General features: G+C 35.9%; 1 protein-coding gene across 1 annotated transcript; it reads right to left on the bottom strand.

Annotated features, from left to right (window-relative positions):
- Positions 1-2,113: 2,113 nt before the first annotated feature.
- On the bottom strand, positions 2,114-15,044 carry LOC125683891 (excitatory amino acid transporter-like). The gene is made up of 11 exons (XM_048925415.2): positions 14,742-15,044; positions 14,261-14,335; positions 11,001-11,123; positions 10,673-10,760; positions 10,547-10,589; positions 10,098-10,209; positions 9,140-9,266; positions 4,885-5,118; positions 4,163-4,357; positions 2,530-2,664; positions 2,114-2,446 (listed from the first exon to the last, which is right to left on the bottom strand). Exons 1-11 carry the CDS (start codon positions 14,884-14,886, stop codon positions 2,269-2,271), a joined length of 1,455 nt encoding a protein of 484 aa, XP_048781372.2. The 5' UTR covers positions 14,887-15,044; the 3' UTR covers positions 2,114-2,268.
- Between the last annotated feature and the right edge of the window lie 1,728 nt (positions 15,045-16,772).

Raw genomic sequence — 16,772 nt, 5'->3', positions numbered from 1 at the left:
TTAAATCGAGACAAGCTACTGACAAACAAGTTGATGTTAAATGGGGGTTCAATAGTATTGTTTAAAGTCAGCATTTCGCAAATCCTATGACCGTTAAGATGATCTAGTATGCCAAGACAATCTATCATTGGGTTAAATGCTGTCTGACCTCTTTCATGCCGATTGTTAGGCCGTTCTTGGCACATTTATTTTGACTCCAGTAACCCTGTTACCTGATCAAGATACAGGGTTCACGGTGGGTGTGACCGGTCGATAGGGGATGCTTACCTCTCCTAGACACTTAACCACACCTCTGGTATACCTGGGGGTCCGTGTTTGCCCAACTCTCTATTTTGTATTCCTTTTAGGCGTTATGAGATAAATCACTGTTCGTTATCTTCACCTTTCGTTGTGTAATTCTATGACTATAATATTAGTTAATAGTATGAGGAGAGGAACGGGTACAGTGTACCTTGTTAGATCCAATCCATCCTTTTGTATATTGATCATATATATAATAAAATATGTTCAAATAAATTCTCATAAAGCCTATAAACAAAACAATGTCGAGAACAGGACAAACATGGGCCTCAGGAAACACCAGATGTGGGACCAGGTGTCTAGGAGGGGTAAAGCATTCAACATTGTGTTTACCGGTCACACATGTCATGAACCCTTTTGTCTAATTCAGGCAAACAGAGTGATCCATAATCAAAATCAATATAAAAAATAATAACCTAACGATTGGTGTGGAAACTGTTAACACTATAGGAAGTTGACAATGGGAATGTCATCCCGTTTTATCATAAAATTGAGTTGTTTATTTGTCATTTATATCTATGTGTATAAGACTTTGTGTGGTGTAATAAAGAAATGACTGGAACTCTTAGTAGGGGAAGGTTCTCTGATGGAAATAAATTACTATTCATCATACGTATTGCATGAGAAGGTGAAGACAACGAACAGTGATTAATCTCATACTCCTATAAGGAATACAGAATTAAGAGTTGGGCGAACACGGACCCCTGGACACACCAGAGGTGGAATCAGGTGTTATAAATGTTATGAATGTTTCATGGATATCACGGAGTTCATAGTAAAATCTATTAATACGTGTAACATTTTCAACCGAGCTAATATAATCGAGTATAGAACTCTTTTGTATTTGGAGTTACATGGGGTTTTTTTCGCGCCAGAAATGTTAACTGGAGCTTTTCTTGTATATACATGTTTTCTTTTTGGTCCACCACGGTGCAAATATATATTTGTATTTATTTGTAAATTTTACGTCTTTTATCTTCCTGACTTATCTGTATTTTCAATTATGATCTCTTGTTTATATTTACGAATTATTGCCCATCGAATCGAATTGTATCAATCAAACGCATACAAATATGTATCTAGTTAATGAGTCAACTTAATGATCATTAAGTCACAAGAAATTAATGGTATAGTTGCAATTAACATACTTCATTCTTGTAAAATATTTACTGATTCAATTCCTACATTTTACGGTTCACCATTAGTGACATAGATGTATCAGCATAATTACCCTTACATATTTTGATACCTGAAATTATTAAGATATCAAATGAATTCATATTTCATTTGGAGGATACCATGCATGTATTTACATGTTATATAATTATGTGTATGAGTTTTGTCATGATTGTGAACTTATGGTTGTTTTGTTTGTAACCTTTTACCACTTTCACTTTCATCGTGCAATATTAAAAGGCGGTTAATATCTGCAGACTTCGTTCTTGTCTATGGCAGAATAAGGGCAAACACCTATCCTTTTTTAAAGTGTTGAATATTAACAGTTTCTTCTCCATTTGATATACATGTATAGGGAATGGATTTCATTAGTATTCAAAAGTGTGAAAACCGCTACCTGTATATCAGCTGCTGAACATCAAAGGAACACACCATACCATTGGTCAATTTAAACCGATTTTTAAAAAAAAATATATCCTAAATGTTTAATTTCAATCTGTACATGTAATATACCGTTACCAATATCGGAAGAATTCTAAATGATATGCAGGAGAGAGAGAAATCTAAACCGGAATCAAATCCAGTTGCAGAACATGATATGAGCAAGTATGACATTGAAAAACAATGAACGCTACGCTAGATACATACGTGTACATTGTTTTGCATGTATGTTACCAATATACAATGATATAAAAGACTAGATGTATAAGTATCTTATTAAAATGAAAGACAATGATTTCCATTGCGAACAAACACTTGCTTCAATATGTCTTTTAAATCTTAAAACATTTTTTAAATCTTTGTGGAACTGATTCCATTCCCCTCTTGTACATTGACCTCAGGATCGGGTGTAGGTTTTTCGTCAGGAATGGGGTCCTCGGCTGACTTCAGGCTAGATCTGCACAATCGTTCAATAACTACAGCCCCAATAATGATGGTCATTGTGTTACTTGTAGTCCGGATACGGTCACTGAAGTAGAATGTAATATAAATCGATTCCTGTCAGTAACCATTGAGCGTTTCTATTATCGATGTTACAAACCTTGGACTTACTTGTACCATTCCAAGGCCATCAGCAGACCTATATTGTTGACTTGAACGTCCAGTGAGGACAAAACTACTAGAACAGAGACGATACTGGCACTGGGGACGGAGGGAACGGCTAGGGAGCCCACGGCTGACAACAGACTGAAACATTAACTAGTAACTCAACATGTGTGATATCGTCATACGTTATAATATTTCTTCTAGAAAGTCATATGATATTATCGTACCCTACAACTCAAACTGACTAAGATAATATTCTGTCTTCATGACTTCTCTACATGAACGTTGTATGTTTGATTTTATATTTGCATAAGTAAGTCCCTCTGTCAATTCTATCATCAGGTTCAAGTGCAATACTTGACTTAACGATCTTTCTTATTTATGCAAGGTGAAGATAACGAACAGTGACCAATCTCATAACTCCTACAGGCAATACAAAATAGATAGTTGGGCAAACACGGACCCCTAGACACACCAGAGGAGGGATCAGGTGCCTAGGAGGAGTAAGCATCCCCTGTTTATAATTCTTATAACGAAGCGTTGATAGTCGTCACTTACTACATTATAAACCACTGTATGTAGCCTAATTTTTGTTCCCGGCAAAAACGAGAAATACAAACCACGATGAATAAAACCTGGCCATAACATTTATTTATAAAAGACATACAACCCGTGAAAATGGAGATAAAACAGAAAACCGTGAAAATAACCAGGAGATAAAGGTAAAGCTATTAAGAGTGTCGTGTCATATAATATTAATCGTGTTTCCATCGGATGACTTCCCGTGGGCATCCGGGTTGGAATAGTTCCTCAGTACCCCTTGCTTGTCGTAGAAGGCGACTAAATGGGGCGGTCCTCCGGATGAGACCGCAAAACCTGAGGTCCCGTGTCACAGTAGCTGTGGCACGATAAAGATCCCTCACTGCTCAAAGGTCATAAGCGCCGAACATGGGCCGATTAGTGGTGATGTTTCCATATGAGTAAAATATTCTCGAGAGGGACGTTAAAACATATTCAATCAACCATCGGATGACATCCCACCATTTTCCACGAAAATGGACCCCATGTTCGATGAAAAGAAATGTATAATTTTTCTAAAGTGAACAAGACAAAATTGGCCGATACTTCTCAGAAAGAAACCTTTATGAACTGGAGCTAGTTGTTCAAAGTTTCTAGTTAGTTAAGTCATAAACTCTTACATCTATACAGCGTCAGTTGTCAGTAATATCTTAGATTTGAGTAACTGAATCCAGTTGTTTTTCCCGCATTTCAGTCTCATGCAGCCTTCTCTATAATTCTACACTGTACATAAATTTCATTGTTCATACATGTGCATGTTTGCAATGTCATCGCCACTAACACAGCGAACACCGAGTAATACTCTCAGTTCCACGAAACGTTTGAAAAACTTATTAACTGATTTCAATGAAAGATACTCATGCATGTACATGACAGACACACATTCTAGATTGCGAATCGTACCTGCATTCTGACAATGGTATTGTTGAAAGAAAGTGCCTTCTTAGCGCTGCATCGCTACTTAAATTTACAATTAGAGGAAAATAATGATCTTAAATTCAGACCTACATGTGCATATCAGGAACCCAGACTTTAGATTATTAAAGGATAATATATTTACCCAATGAAAAGTATTTTAGTTGCACCCAGTGATATTCCTTCCAGCTGAACGAGAAACATAGCCGATAGACAGATGAATATACAGCTCCCTAAACGTTCCAGGGTAGCCCCAACAGGTACAAGAAAATTGGAAATTCTGGTGTCCACATGTAGTTTTTCATCAAGGGTTTTCAACATTTCTGGTATGCCGATCGCCCTAACAATGCAAAATAACTTTTGGTATTGAAAAAATTAGACACCTGTATGTAGAATTTTTAAAAATGGTAAAAAAAAATCTATCAAAGATTGAAGCGATTTGCATAAAAAGATCAACATATGTACAACCTTTATGTATATGTATATACTGTCCATAGTTTTACTTTGGACTATCAATATTGGAAGAAGAAAAAACTGCATACAAATTGAATACGCTTTTAGTATCAGCTTTGAGTGAGAGTAATTTAGGTTGGAATTTTTTTCAAAGAAAACGTTTTTATCAAACCGTATTAGACATTGTTTTTTTTTTACTAATTTGGAATTGAATTTGAAAATTTGTACGTGTGTCAATTTCATGCTATTTGTAAATCATGGTAATATCTATCTTTTTGTACTATTGTGGTAAAGTCATGTGGCGTTTTCGAAGTTATTAAATAATTTGAACTTGTTCTTACTTTTCGAATGAGTTTTGCACAGAAAGCAGCGTTATGATAGTACCTACTAATGCGTATAGACAGTGAAACATACGTGCTTGGTGGTCCAAAGACAGTTAACCATGGTCGGAGACAAAAGCCGAGAAAGTAGAACGGGTTCTTCCTGGTTACTATGAAATAGGTGATCGGAATAAGGACCAACTGATGAAAAACGATTCCGAGGGAATGCGCCAAGACAAACATCCCCAGACTACTGAAGACATTGACAATGTCAGATGCATTCAGTAGTGCTGCAGCAATCAGACTAGCAACTCCAACAGGTGTTATCCTAGGAGAGAAAATAAGAGTAAGGAAATATATGCCGAACGTCTGCATTTCCCGTATGATCGAACTAAATCAGGAATGACAAACAAAACGAAATATTTATGGATGTAAATAATCATATTTAGCGTAACAAACTTGGAATGCAAGGGCCTTGTTACTATATGCTAGAATTTAAGGTAAAATTCAAATGTAAATACAAACTATTAATGACAAGGCCTTTGTTTTAGACTTTCTCTTAAACGTAGTGCATATCAACATTAATTTTTGTAATTGACTCTGGTATAACTTAAATTGGCACTTTGCAGTAGTTTTCCTAATAATGGTCTTGTCTTTTAATACCATACTCACAAATTAGGGCTGGGACGATTCAGGGTTCATTCGATTCGGTTCGGTTTCGATTCAAAACACTGCGGTTCGGTTTTTTTCGAATCGATTCAATTCATACTGAAGAAAGTTTTTCATGAGGAAAAAAGTAAGTAATGCTTCAATAATTCCTTTATTTAAGGATAAAAAAAACTTAATAGAAAAATAAAAATGGTGTAAAATACATTTTTGACTTAGAATTCAAAATTGGCACATTCATATCGTGAGTATTTAGAAAATAAAACAAATGATTAAATGTCACAAGTGTACTGTATCAACAAACTTGTTTACTGTGGATATTTGTAGTTCTTTTTCAAAAAGATTAGCTTATCTACTTGTTCTCCAGACAGACATGATCTCTGTGCAGTGACCAGGTCACCAGCAGTAGAGAAGACCCGCTTGCTGGCAACTGAACTTGCAGGAACACACAAGTAGTATTTGGCAAGACTTGAGAGCAGAGGATAGTTTGATTGTTGCTCTCTCCACCATTCTAGGGTTTCAGACTCCAGTGGAATGTTGTCTTCAGCTTTATAGTTGGCAAGTTCATGTTGAAATCTAAGTTCCACTGATTTTGTAGGTTCTACTTTTGAAATGAAAACTTCTCAAAATTGGTCAGACATCACTGATTTTCTCTTCTTTGTAGCAAGTTGCAGATCAAGTGAGAGGTCTACAGAGGGATCCTTGGAAGTAGAAGCAATGCTGTCAACTGCACGTGAATCAGGAGAGGGAGCATCAGTGACTGTGTTGTTAAAAAGTGTGGGTAGTGGTGGTTCCTCTACCCTGTGTCCTTCCTTCTCCGTCTTAATTTTCACTCCCTGAAAAATGTAAGAAGAAAAAAAAAGCGTAGAGTATTAGAGTGGCACAGACACACTATAAAGTTAATTTTTCCAGTACTTCATCTAAATAGTTAAATCTAATTTATTACATTATCAATGCAATATATATTTCAACTTAACTTTTTCATAATTGACTTCCTTCTACTTTGGATGATAGGGAGAGGAATATATTCTGTTGCTCAGTCATCTATATATGGCATAGACTTGAAGCGTGGATCACGGAAAGAACTCTCCAGGAGAAACTTGAGTGTATCTGCATATGTGTATCTAAATTATTAGAGATAAAGATACCATATAATAAGATTTCACAGTGGAATTTACTTAAAGATGTTTAATTTGTACATTCTATTATCATAAAAATTCTAAACGATTATCTTATTGTAATACAAGATTCATAAACTATATCTAATTATTTACTATAGCTATAATTTCTAATAGATAGCTATATTTGTCTCAATAAATATGCCACACTTTATTGTCTTAATAAATGCTTATTAGAAATCAATTACCTTGGTTCCAAATCTTTGACCATTGCTGTTTTGACAGACTTAACAAGACTGCAGTCATCATCCTTCACTCTCAGTTGTCTCAGCAACATTTTTTTTCAGTGGGTGGATAAGTGAAGTTGTAGGAGTCTTTTCGCTGCACAGTAGTGTTGTTACAGTTTTCATTGGTTCCACAAATTTAAGTACACTATCAGCATTGGCTATATCATCTTTAGATAATGTGTACACATCCTTTGCATTTTTCCGCAAGCTTTTATTTTGAAGTGCAGCCTCAATAGCTGTATTTTGTTCAATAAATCTAGACAACATGTCATATGTTGAATTCCAGCGTGTGCTGACATCCTGGATTAATTTGTGCTGAGGCAATTCTAAAATAGTTTGCTTGTTTCTTAAAAGAGCCATGGCTGTTGTGCTCTTATTGAAAAAAACTCACTACTCTGCGGATTCTGCCTAATAATTTTTCCATCAATGGGACTTGTAGACCCCTCTGTGTGGCTAGATTTAATGTATGCACCACACAACGAATATGTGGGTAGAAACCGGCTATTCGGGCAGCATTAACTATGTTTGCAGCATTGTCTGTTGTTACTGAATGCATTTGTTCATCACGTTTTAAATTCCATTCTTCAATACAGTTCAACAGCATTTCAGACAAATTCTCTGAAGTATGAGAGATATCCATCACTCTAGTTTGTAAAACATAAGACCCTACACTCCAATCTTCATTCAAGAATTGTGCAGTGTCTGTGTTGTAGGACTCAGTAGCCCTAGAAGTCCAGGAATCAGTAGTAAGGGCAATAAATGGTGCTTGTTTGAATTGTTTTTCAACATCATTGCGAGTTTCGTCATAAAGATTTGGAATGATTTTTTTCGGAAAAGTGTCTTCTACTTGGAATATCATACTTTGGTTCCAGTTCATTGACTATTGCTTTAAAGCCCTCGTTTTCTACAACAGAGTAAGGCCGCATGTCTTTTGCCAAGAACACTCCGATGGATTTCGTAATAGACTTGTGTCTATTGGATGAAAATGAAAGCTTATTCTTTCGCGTCAGGACATCAGAAAGTTTAAGTTGTCCACTTACTGTACTTCGTATAGCAGTCTTACTTTTGTTGCCATTTTCGTCTGTAGAGTTGGTAGACTTTCGTTTCCATTCATTTGAATTGATGACCAAGTTGTGTTTCCTCTTTAAATGTGCTGACATTGAGCTTGTTGATCCAGTCAGATACTTAAAAGGTGTAGCACATAGTTTGCACACAGTAGTGGATTTGTCCTCCTTTTCATTGTTTTTACTAAACGTAAAGTATTCCCATACCTCAGATCGTCTCGTTGCCGTCATTTTGTTGTTTACACGTGCGTCTAAATTTTGAACCGAACCGAATCGAAATCCGGAATTCCGGATCGGTGCACCGAATCGAATGAAATGAATCGCGGTGCATCGAAAGTTTCGGTGCACCGTACAGCCCTATCACAAATGGATACAGTGTGATAATACGAAACTCGTCCAGTGATTCAGTCTGCTAATACAAAATCATATCAAATACGAAACTCACCAAGTACTAAACCTTACCAGATACGAAACTCACCAAGTACTAAACCTTACCAGATACGAAACTCACCAAGTATTAAACCTTACCAGATATGAAACTCACCAAGTACTAAACCTTGCCAGATATTAAACTCACCAAGTACTAAACCATTCCAGATACTAAACTCACCAAGTACTAAACCTTACCAGATATGAAACTCACCAAGTACTAAACCTTACCAGAATAAGATACTAAACTCACCAAGTACTAAACCTTGCCAGATACGAAACTCACCAAGTATTAAACCTTACCAGATATGAAACTCACCAAGTACTAAACCTTGCCAGATATTAAACTCACCAAGTACTAAACCATGTCAGATACTAAACTCACCAAGTACTAAACCTTGCCAGATACGAAACTCACCAAGTACTAAACCTTACCAGATACGAAACTCACCAAGTATTAAACCTTACCAGATATGAAACTCACCAAGTACTAAACCTTGCCAGATATTAAACTCACCAAGTACTAAACCTTACCAGATACTAAACTCACCAAGTACTAAACCTTGCCAGATACGAAATTCAACAAGTACTAAACCTTACCAGATACTAAACTCATAAAGTACTAAACCTTGCCAGATACGAAATTCAACAAGTACTAAACCTTACCAGATACTAAACTCATAAAGTACTAAACCTTGCCAGATACTAATTAAACTCACCAAGTACTAAATCTTACCAGATACTAAACTCAATAAATACTAAACCTAATTAGATACTGAACTCACCAAATAATCCAGTTTAAGAGATGAATGACTATGACAGATATGGTTTCAAAAAAATCGGTGAAAGCCTCTGCCCGTTTCCCCAACTTGCTTGCGGTAATTCCAAACAAAGTACAAGCAATAATAAGTCCTAAAATACATAAATCATATACATACCATCATACATGACAGATACAGACATTTATTGCATGATATTCCTATTCACTGATGTTTTGTCTGTTATAAATTTTTGCTGTGAAGGCACTGTAACAAGCAAAACGTTTAACAAATCTATAACATATTTTTTATATATATATATATATATATATATATATATATATATAATTTGTTAGATTATAAGAAATATAAACTAATCTCAAGTTCAAGTCTATTTTCTTCATTCAAACCATCAATGCAATGGTACGTTGGGGTACTGTTAAACAAATTGCAAATAAACTGTAACAGGTCGAAGGAACGTAACACAAGCAAAGAAGCAAATCAAATATATTACATAACAGGTCAATCAGTTTCGATTTTTGCACCAAACAGTATTTACCAGTCTTCATCGCTAAAAGTGGACGTTGGACCGTTCAGTCCAAGAACAATATTTTTAGATCGTAAACGTCACGTTTAATCGAGAATAACCGAATCGAATTTATACGCATTTCTAAAATAAGGTATTTTGTATGAAACGCTTTTGATAAAATTTGCGGAACTTGTGTTTGCCATGCCCTCGCACCAATTTGTTGTCTTTGGTGAGGTTTAATTATCATTCCATAAAAAAATCTCAATTGTGAAAAATAGAGTGTCTTTACGTGACGGGTATCATCTGTGCGCTTTACTGAATTCGTCGTCCCTATATGTATTTACCCAGTGTCGGGTATCATCTGTGCGCTTTACAGACTTCTTCGTCTCTATGCATTTACCCAGTGTCGGGTATCATCTGTGCGATTTACAGAATTTATCGTCTCTGTGTACTTACCCAGTATATTTAGACCACTAGTGGAGGAAACTGATTTGTGTATGACTGGGATAGAGCTATTGGTACCGTTCACCATGACGATGCGGATATCTCTAGAGTATTTTGTCTGAGTCTGCAGGAAAAACAAATTAAAAAAAAACACGCAGAGATCATGCAGTGCTAACAGGTGTATTGACCCTCTAGATCTATAATCAAAGTTTAGGACACAGTGTTCAAAATCATGAAATGACTAGAGACAGATTTGTGAGATTAAAGTTTATTGTTCTTTTATAAGGACGAAATTAGATTAAAATAACATTGGAAATTAACGTATGACATGAACATCAAAGAATATAAATAAGCGGTATGCCGCAAAGTTAACTATTTTTCAAGATGAAAGTGTACATTATTTATTTATTATTAAATGAACTGCATAATATATACATTTAAGATTATACAAGAATTCTTGCCTTCTGGAAACAAGCTGTAACTAAATTATCTGGAAACAAATTTCTGAAAGAAACAAAAAATAAAGGATAGTGAAAACTAGAATTCAGAAAGTTGAAAAGAAAAAACCCGAGCTGTGTACAATGTACCTGACCATGTCAGCAAACATATCGCTGGTCTCAATGTCTGTCTGTACAGTTCCGCCATACTCTGACCCGGAAATCGTCACATCTTTACCTTAAAGATTAGGATTTCTTATAATTCTGTTTCACCTACATTATACACTATCGAATTCAACTTTCATATGATCATTCCTGTATCTTATGGAAGTTGTAATCTATAATTTTTATTTCCAGGCAAAAGATACACGACTTTAAAGAATTCAGTGTTCTGGAATCCACACGACGCGCAAAACATACGAAAATAGCATAATCTTAACTTTAGTATAACTCTGTACATCCCTTGTAAACTTCCTACCTGGCTGAATAATCAAGAAGACTACTATGGCGATGACAGCACCTATTGTGTTCGTGATTACGATATAACCAAAGGATAGAGCGCTTATCCGACCGTTGGACCTCGGATCCATGGAGGCTGTTCCTGTTGAAGTTATACGTAAAATCTTTGTAACTATATGTACTATCAATCTGTGCACAAACATATATTACGAGAAGTTGATAGTCATATACATTATTGATAATTACACGTAATCCTTTTCATATATCGGAGGGCCGATATTGGTGAAGGTTCGTAATGGGACGTGATATGGAAAAGAGTACTATTAATTATACATCAGACAGGTATGTATACATATGAAACGACCGAGATCGACCTTTTATAACATTCTGAAGAAATTACGTGAAGGAAATTCCGATATACGGTATCCTGGAGAATCTGGTCTGAAGAAACTTTTTCACGTTAATGAAAGTAGATTGACTGCACAAATTACTGCTTCTCGCCCTCAGTGGTCGGTACAACAAATTGAATGTGTGCGGAGAGGTTGAGCGTTAGTGTCCAAATGGAAGTCGGAACATTTTCTCAAAGCAGTTACATGTACCGGAATTTTGAATCCGTGCCCCAAAATGTACTATTAATAGCCGCAGAATATAAAGCAAAACGAAAGGTATGGGACAGCACACTTCAAAATGACGATTTTGACAATGCTTTTTACAGGTGACAGCTATTTTCAGTTTCACGGGTCGGTAAAGTTTGGACATTGTCGGAAAATTTTGGGTTTGACGCAACTTGTTTCCGTGATTGGATAGTGAAATTTTGGAGGAGGAATCGTTGCATCTGCCGCACATTCTGCATCAGGAAAATGCACACAGTTCATGATCAGTGTACAGCCGGAACTGGTACACACAGAATCACATGATCGTCACGAACTGGCTCGCTGCTTTACAGGATTAAGGATGAATAACACACCAGAGAAGTCTGATATGGAAGGAAAAGTGGAGGATTTACGTTATTTAGTTTTAAAATGCAGTTTTATAGTCGAAAGTAAGCTGGAAAAACACCTGCTAGACTTGAACGCACCACTACAGATCAGCAGTTGAAACGTAAACCTACTGAGCTACCCGGCTAGGAAATACAAAAGGAAGGTATTGCTGAATGCTATTTATATTTTCATTCAAGTTTCAAAAGGATGTTATAATGACGGTGTATCATTCCTCCTTAAATCCCATAGGAAATGTGTAACAGGTCATGAAAGACGCGGGGATAAACTTTAGTTAGGTAACATAAGGGACTGGGTAGTGTTACATAGACAATGTAGACAGTATGCATCGACGAATCGCTCAATGTAAAATGTCAATGTCTCAGGGGGTCTGACTGACTTTCGACTTCAAATATTCTTAACTATGCTGTCCATGTGTTCACTATGAATAAAAGAATACCGATTCAAAATGAAATCCGGATATTTTTGCAGAATATCATTAATAATTTATTTTGCATACTACATGTGCATGTTAGAACAAGCATTCTGTGAGTATTGTATAAGCAGTACGCGTACACTTCTGGTGCCCCATTAATTGACGGATGTAATATTTGAGAAAATGTACATTTAATATTGTTTGACCTTGAACTGTGGGTAACTGCCAAATCACCATGTTTATCAATATCGAATTAGTTTGATGCTTCCCTGTTCATACAGTTGACACATGTAGTTTTTATCAGGGATGAAATACAAATACAGTCTTTCACGGTGACGAATCACGTGACTATGGCATAAGTTGTTAACCGGAAAATGGCGTCGCGAGGAAAGTCAACACAATGGAAAATTCAAAGGAGTAAGAAACACCTTTATCAATAACGAATTGTCACATAACTTATATCAGCATTTGAAGGATTTTCACACAACTCTATCCTAGAATGGCGGTTCTACAGGTGTTTTTGTTGTTGTTGTTGTTTTCAGTCAAAAACTTTCCGACCGCCAAAAAACTGTATCAATGTTCTCTGCTTCTATCGCACGTAGAAATACCATTTTAGTATATATTTGTTCCCGAGAAAATGTTGATTTAAGTTATGTGACAATTTGTTATTGATAAAGGTGTTACTTATTCGTTTGAATTTTCCCTTGTGTTGAGTTTTGTCGCCATTTTTCCGGGTAATATGTCATATTAAAGTAACGTAATTCGCCACCGTGTATATAATTACTAAATTCAATTCACTGACATATAGCATCTATCCTACATGTCACATAGTAAATCTGGGTTTGATAACTATAATTATAAATACTCAAAACTCCGTTGCGACGTATATTTTGCCTAGTTTCGATGCAGTTTACATCAAATCTTGGTCACAGTTTTTGCAAAACAAATATACGGAAAAAATAATTGTGCAAATGAAACACAAAACGAAACACTGATATATCATTCATGTTTGCATTTTAATTACTTATAAATGACTTACTATCCACTGTGTAAAGGTCAATTTCGAATAGGTCTACCCGCCTTTTCAATTGCAGGAATGCGGTAAATTGAGTGCTAACCGTAAATTAAAAAAAAAACCCACCCAGATTTGATTTATATTTTCATTGATATGCTCCTTTTTCAATTTTTAAGCTTGAAATGTTAAATCAATGAAGTGACTATTTAGTGATTATGAAGAGATCATCAGCGACCTAGCCTCTTTCCATCGGAACACGCTCCCGATGAATATTATATAATAATAAAAACGTAACAATATAGAAATTCATTTCTTTCACACCTGTCCATCAAACGTTCCAAAAATTCGAACGATCCGTATTTTACCACGCAGAAACTTCACTGCAAGTTTCAAATGAATCATCGCAAGCATAACGGAAAAAAGTCTGGAAAACCAATGGGGCAGACTGACTGTCAGACAGAGGGACGGACGGACAAGAAAGCTAAAGTACATTTTGGTTTTACGAACCCGTAGGGGACTAATAACACACACAAAATCAACAGACACAAAGATCACTAAAGATTCAATAGTATTTAAATTCTTAACAAAACTGTTAGAGGATTATCAGGAAAAACATGAAAGTTGAGAAGTGTGAAAGGAACTTTCTTGAGATTGTATTTTGGATCCATAATGCATGGCAAAAAGACAATATTTATTACGTGATTTAAACTGAATGTCCGTTACATGTACACATGGCCTTGTCAAAATCATTCAATTCATTAGAAAACAAAATAATTTCTCCTGTATAATTATACACATATATTACACTGGTCATCAATGTATTGATAGTATGATACATCAGTTATTCTTACCCGTGATGATAGTTGAAACAACTAATGGAAGAATGGTCATTTTCAGCAATCGCATGTATATTTCTCCCGGAATTCCTTCATAATTAAAAACAAAGAGTCAATTTATTACATATACAAGAAATCAAACATTGAAATAAAACATCTGAAACTACACACGCAATAGGCTATACATATAATATTGCACTTTTAAAGTTCCTCTTCTGTAATCCTGGCTTTTGCGTTCAGAGAAGCCCTATTTTATACAATGTAGCACTCTCCCAAATTTGGTATAAAAATCGAATAGGAATTTACTATGGCTTGAAAATGAACACACAACCCCTGAGCAAGGTACGATGACCTCCGTATTTGTGTGGCGAGGGCATCTGTTTCTTTATGATATATTTTAATCACACTCCAATGTACAAGAACTTATGGAAACTTTTTTAAATGTTCAAATATAACATCTTCTTCATACCGATATTACAAATTTTGCAAAACCTACCTATCCACGTGATTGCATCGGCGGAAGGTTCCAAATCTCTCAGACCAAACCCAAAAGCAAATCCCACCGCCACACCGACCAACACACTGACAATAAGGCCATTCCGAGACAAAAACTTGTAGCAATTGGAATGTTTTTTATTCATCTCTAATTAGTCCTTTTTTCTCTCTCTTCGGCGAATCAACCATATGACGATATATCAACGGAAAAATGTTTACACTAAATATACATTCCAGTCAGCCAAAGCTATCATCAGTGCAAACACCTTGTACATGTTAGACGGGTCGTGTTTACACATAGCTGAATAGCTCATTAAGGGGACTCATCTCTTCGGACTTAATAAATCGCGAGATCAAAAATTACTCATTTCGTTTTTAATAAACCGGTATCAATGTGCTATTAGTTTTGAAGATCAGTGGTCAATATGTACCCTTCAAATTTAGGATGGAAATTTTTTTACAAAGTCATTACACAGCGGCGCGGAGAGATAAGAAAGTGATATCCCTGGTGTGATGAACACTCCGGTATTGTCTCAGGTGTGTGTAGATAATGCATCGGCGGCAACATGTCTGTCTTCAGGGAGCTCGTTTGTATCTGATGGTGGCCACCTGGCACATTTCTATTACTGCTGGTATACTAGTCTAGAAATTAAACTAATCACGTGATTGACCCCAAGTTTAGACATCTTAAAATATCATGTACATGTATGCTATGGCAAATTATTATACTCTAACACTGATTTACACATGGTATTTATGGGTAAAAGAGAACATTTAAAGTCAGTTCATGCACAAGAGGATTGCTGATACATGTACATGCATATCTGTACATGTATAATTTTGTAGCGGGTGTGACTGATTAACAAGGGATACTTACTCTTCCGTGGCACCTGATCACACCTTTTGTGTTCCAGCAAGGGGTCCGTGTTTGCTGTACTGTTAATTTTGTTTTCTTTGTGGGATTTATGATTCTCTTCCTGTGACCATTACTCAACATTTAGATTCATCGACTACGTTTCATCTATTAACGATATTCACTTTCATTCTTTCATCATATTTCTCTCAGATATATCCCAGTGGGTTCGATATGAAAGACACATGTGCAACAGAGTATCGCATATCTGCTTCGTATTTGGATATTTAATTGGACATATAAGTTAACGACAAACTAACAACTCAGCTTTATTACAAACGGGATGACTTCAGACTTCCAGTCTTTATGTAGCAATATTCTTCACCATCAGCATTTAGTGTTGCAAAATCGGACAAAATTTACTATCGATTATCGAATTGAATCGGCAGCTCTCAATTAATCGATATTTTGAACTTCCATTTAAGGTTCTATCAAATAAGGTGCATGAACAGTATGTAATATCCATTCTGAGTACACTAATAAATAAAAACTAAATGTCTCTACTGTTGTATTTCACAAATTCATTGAGTCATTAAGTTTGGAAAAATACAAAATTGTACAGAATAGTCAACTTCGGAATATTTACCAACACTAATTGATTCACTCATCCCAATACTGACCCAGTTTCATTTTCAGAAATATGAATGAATCAACAAGTGTTGGTTTCACTCTGGACCTTTTGTTATCAACCATATTTCAACTTTCTCCCTTGGGACAGAGGAGGCGGGTATTCCAAGATACTTCCTGGCTAAAATTGACAATCTGGGGGAGATACATGTACTTTGATACATCGAGATGATGTGGTTAAGTCTTGCTGTTTAAGTTTTGACGATCAGTCTGTCGTAGAAAAGTTGATTGAGGTACTGATTCCATTTAAAAATGCTACAGTGATACTTTGTGCAGAAAACTGTCCAACAATGAACAAGGTCCTTGTAACCTTAGCAAAAGTCAAGATGACTCTTCAGAAATTTAGCACAACTCCTGAGAGAGAGACAGAGAGAGATAGAGAGAGAGAGAGAGAATGGCGATGTATCCATAGTTAACTAACTTATTTGAGGCGAACAGCAGTGTCACTTAAGTGCACATTAATTGCCAGAACCGGCTGAAGCTGAAAGTAAA

The sequence above is a fragment of the Ostrea edulis genome, chromosome 1 (assembly GCF_947568905.1).
Source record: "Ostrea edulis chromosome 1, xbOstEdul1.1, whole genome shotgun sequence".
In the NCBI taxonomy this organism is placed as follows: Eukaryota; Metazoa; Mollusca; class Bivalvia; order Ostreida; family Ostreidae; genus Ostrea; species Ostrea edulis.
Note: the sequence above shows the minus strand (reverse complement) of the source record. Positions and strands in the feature narration are given on the sequence as shown.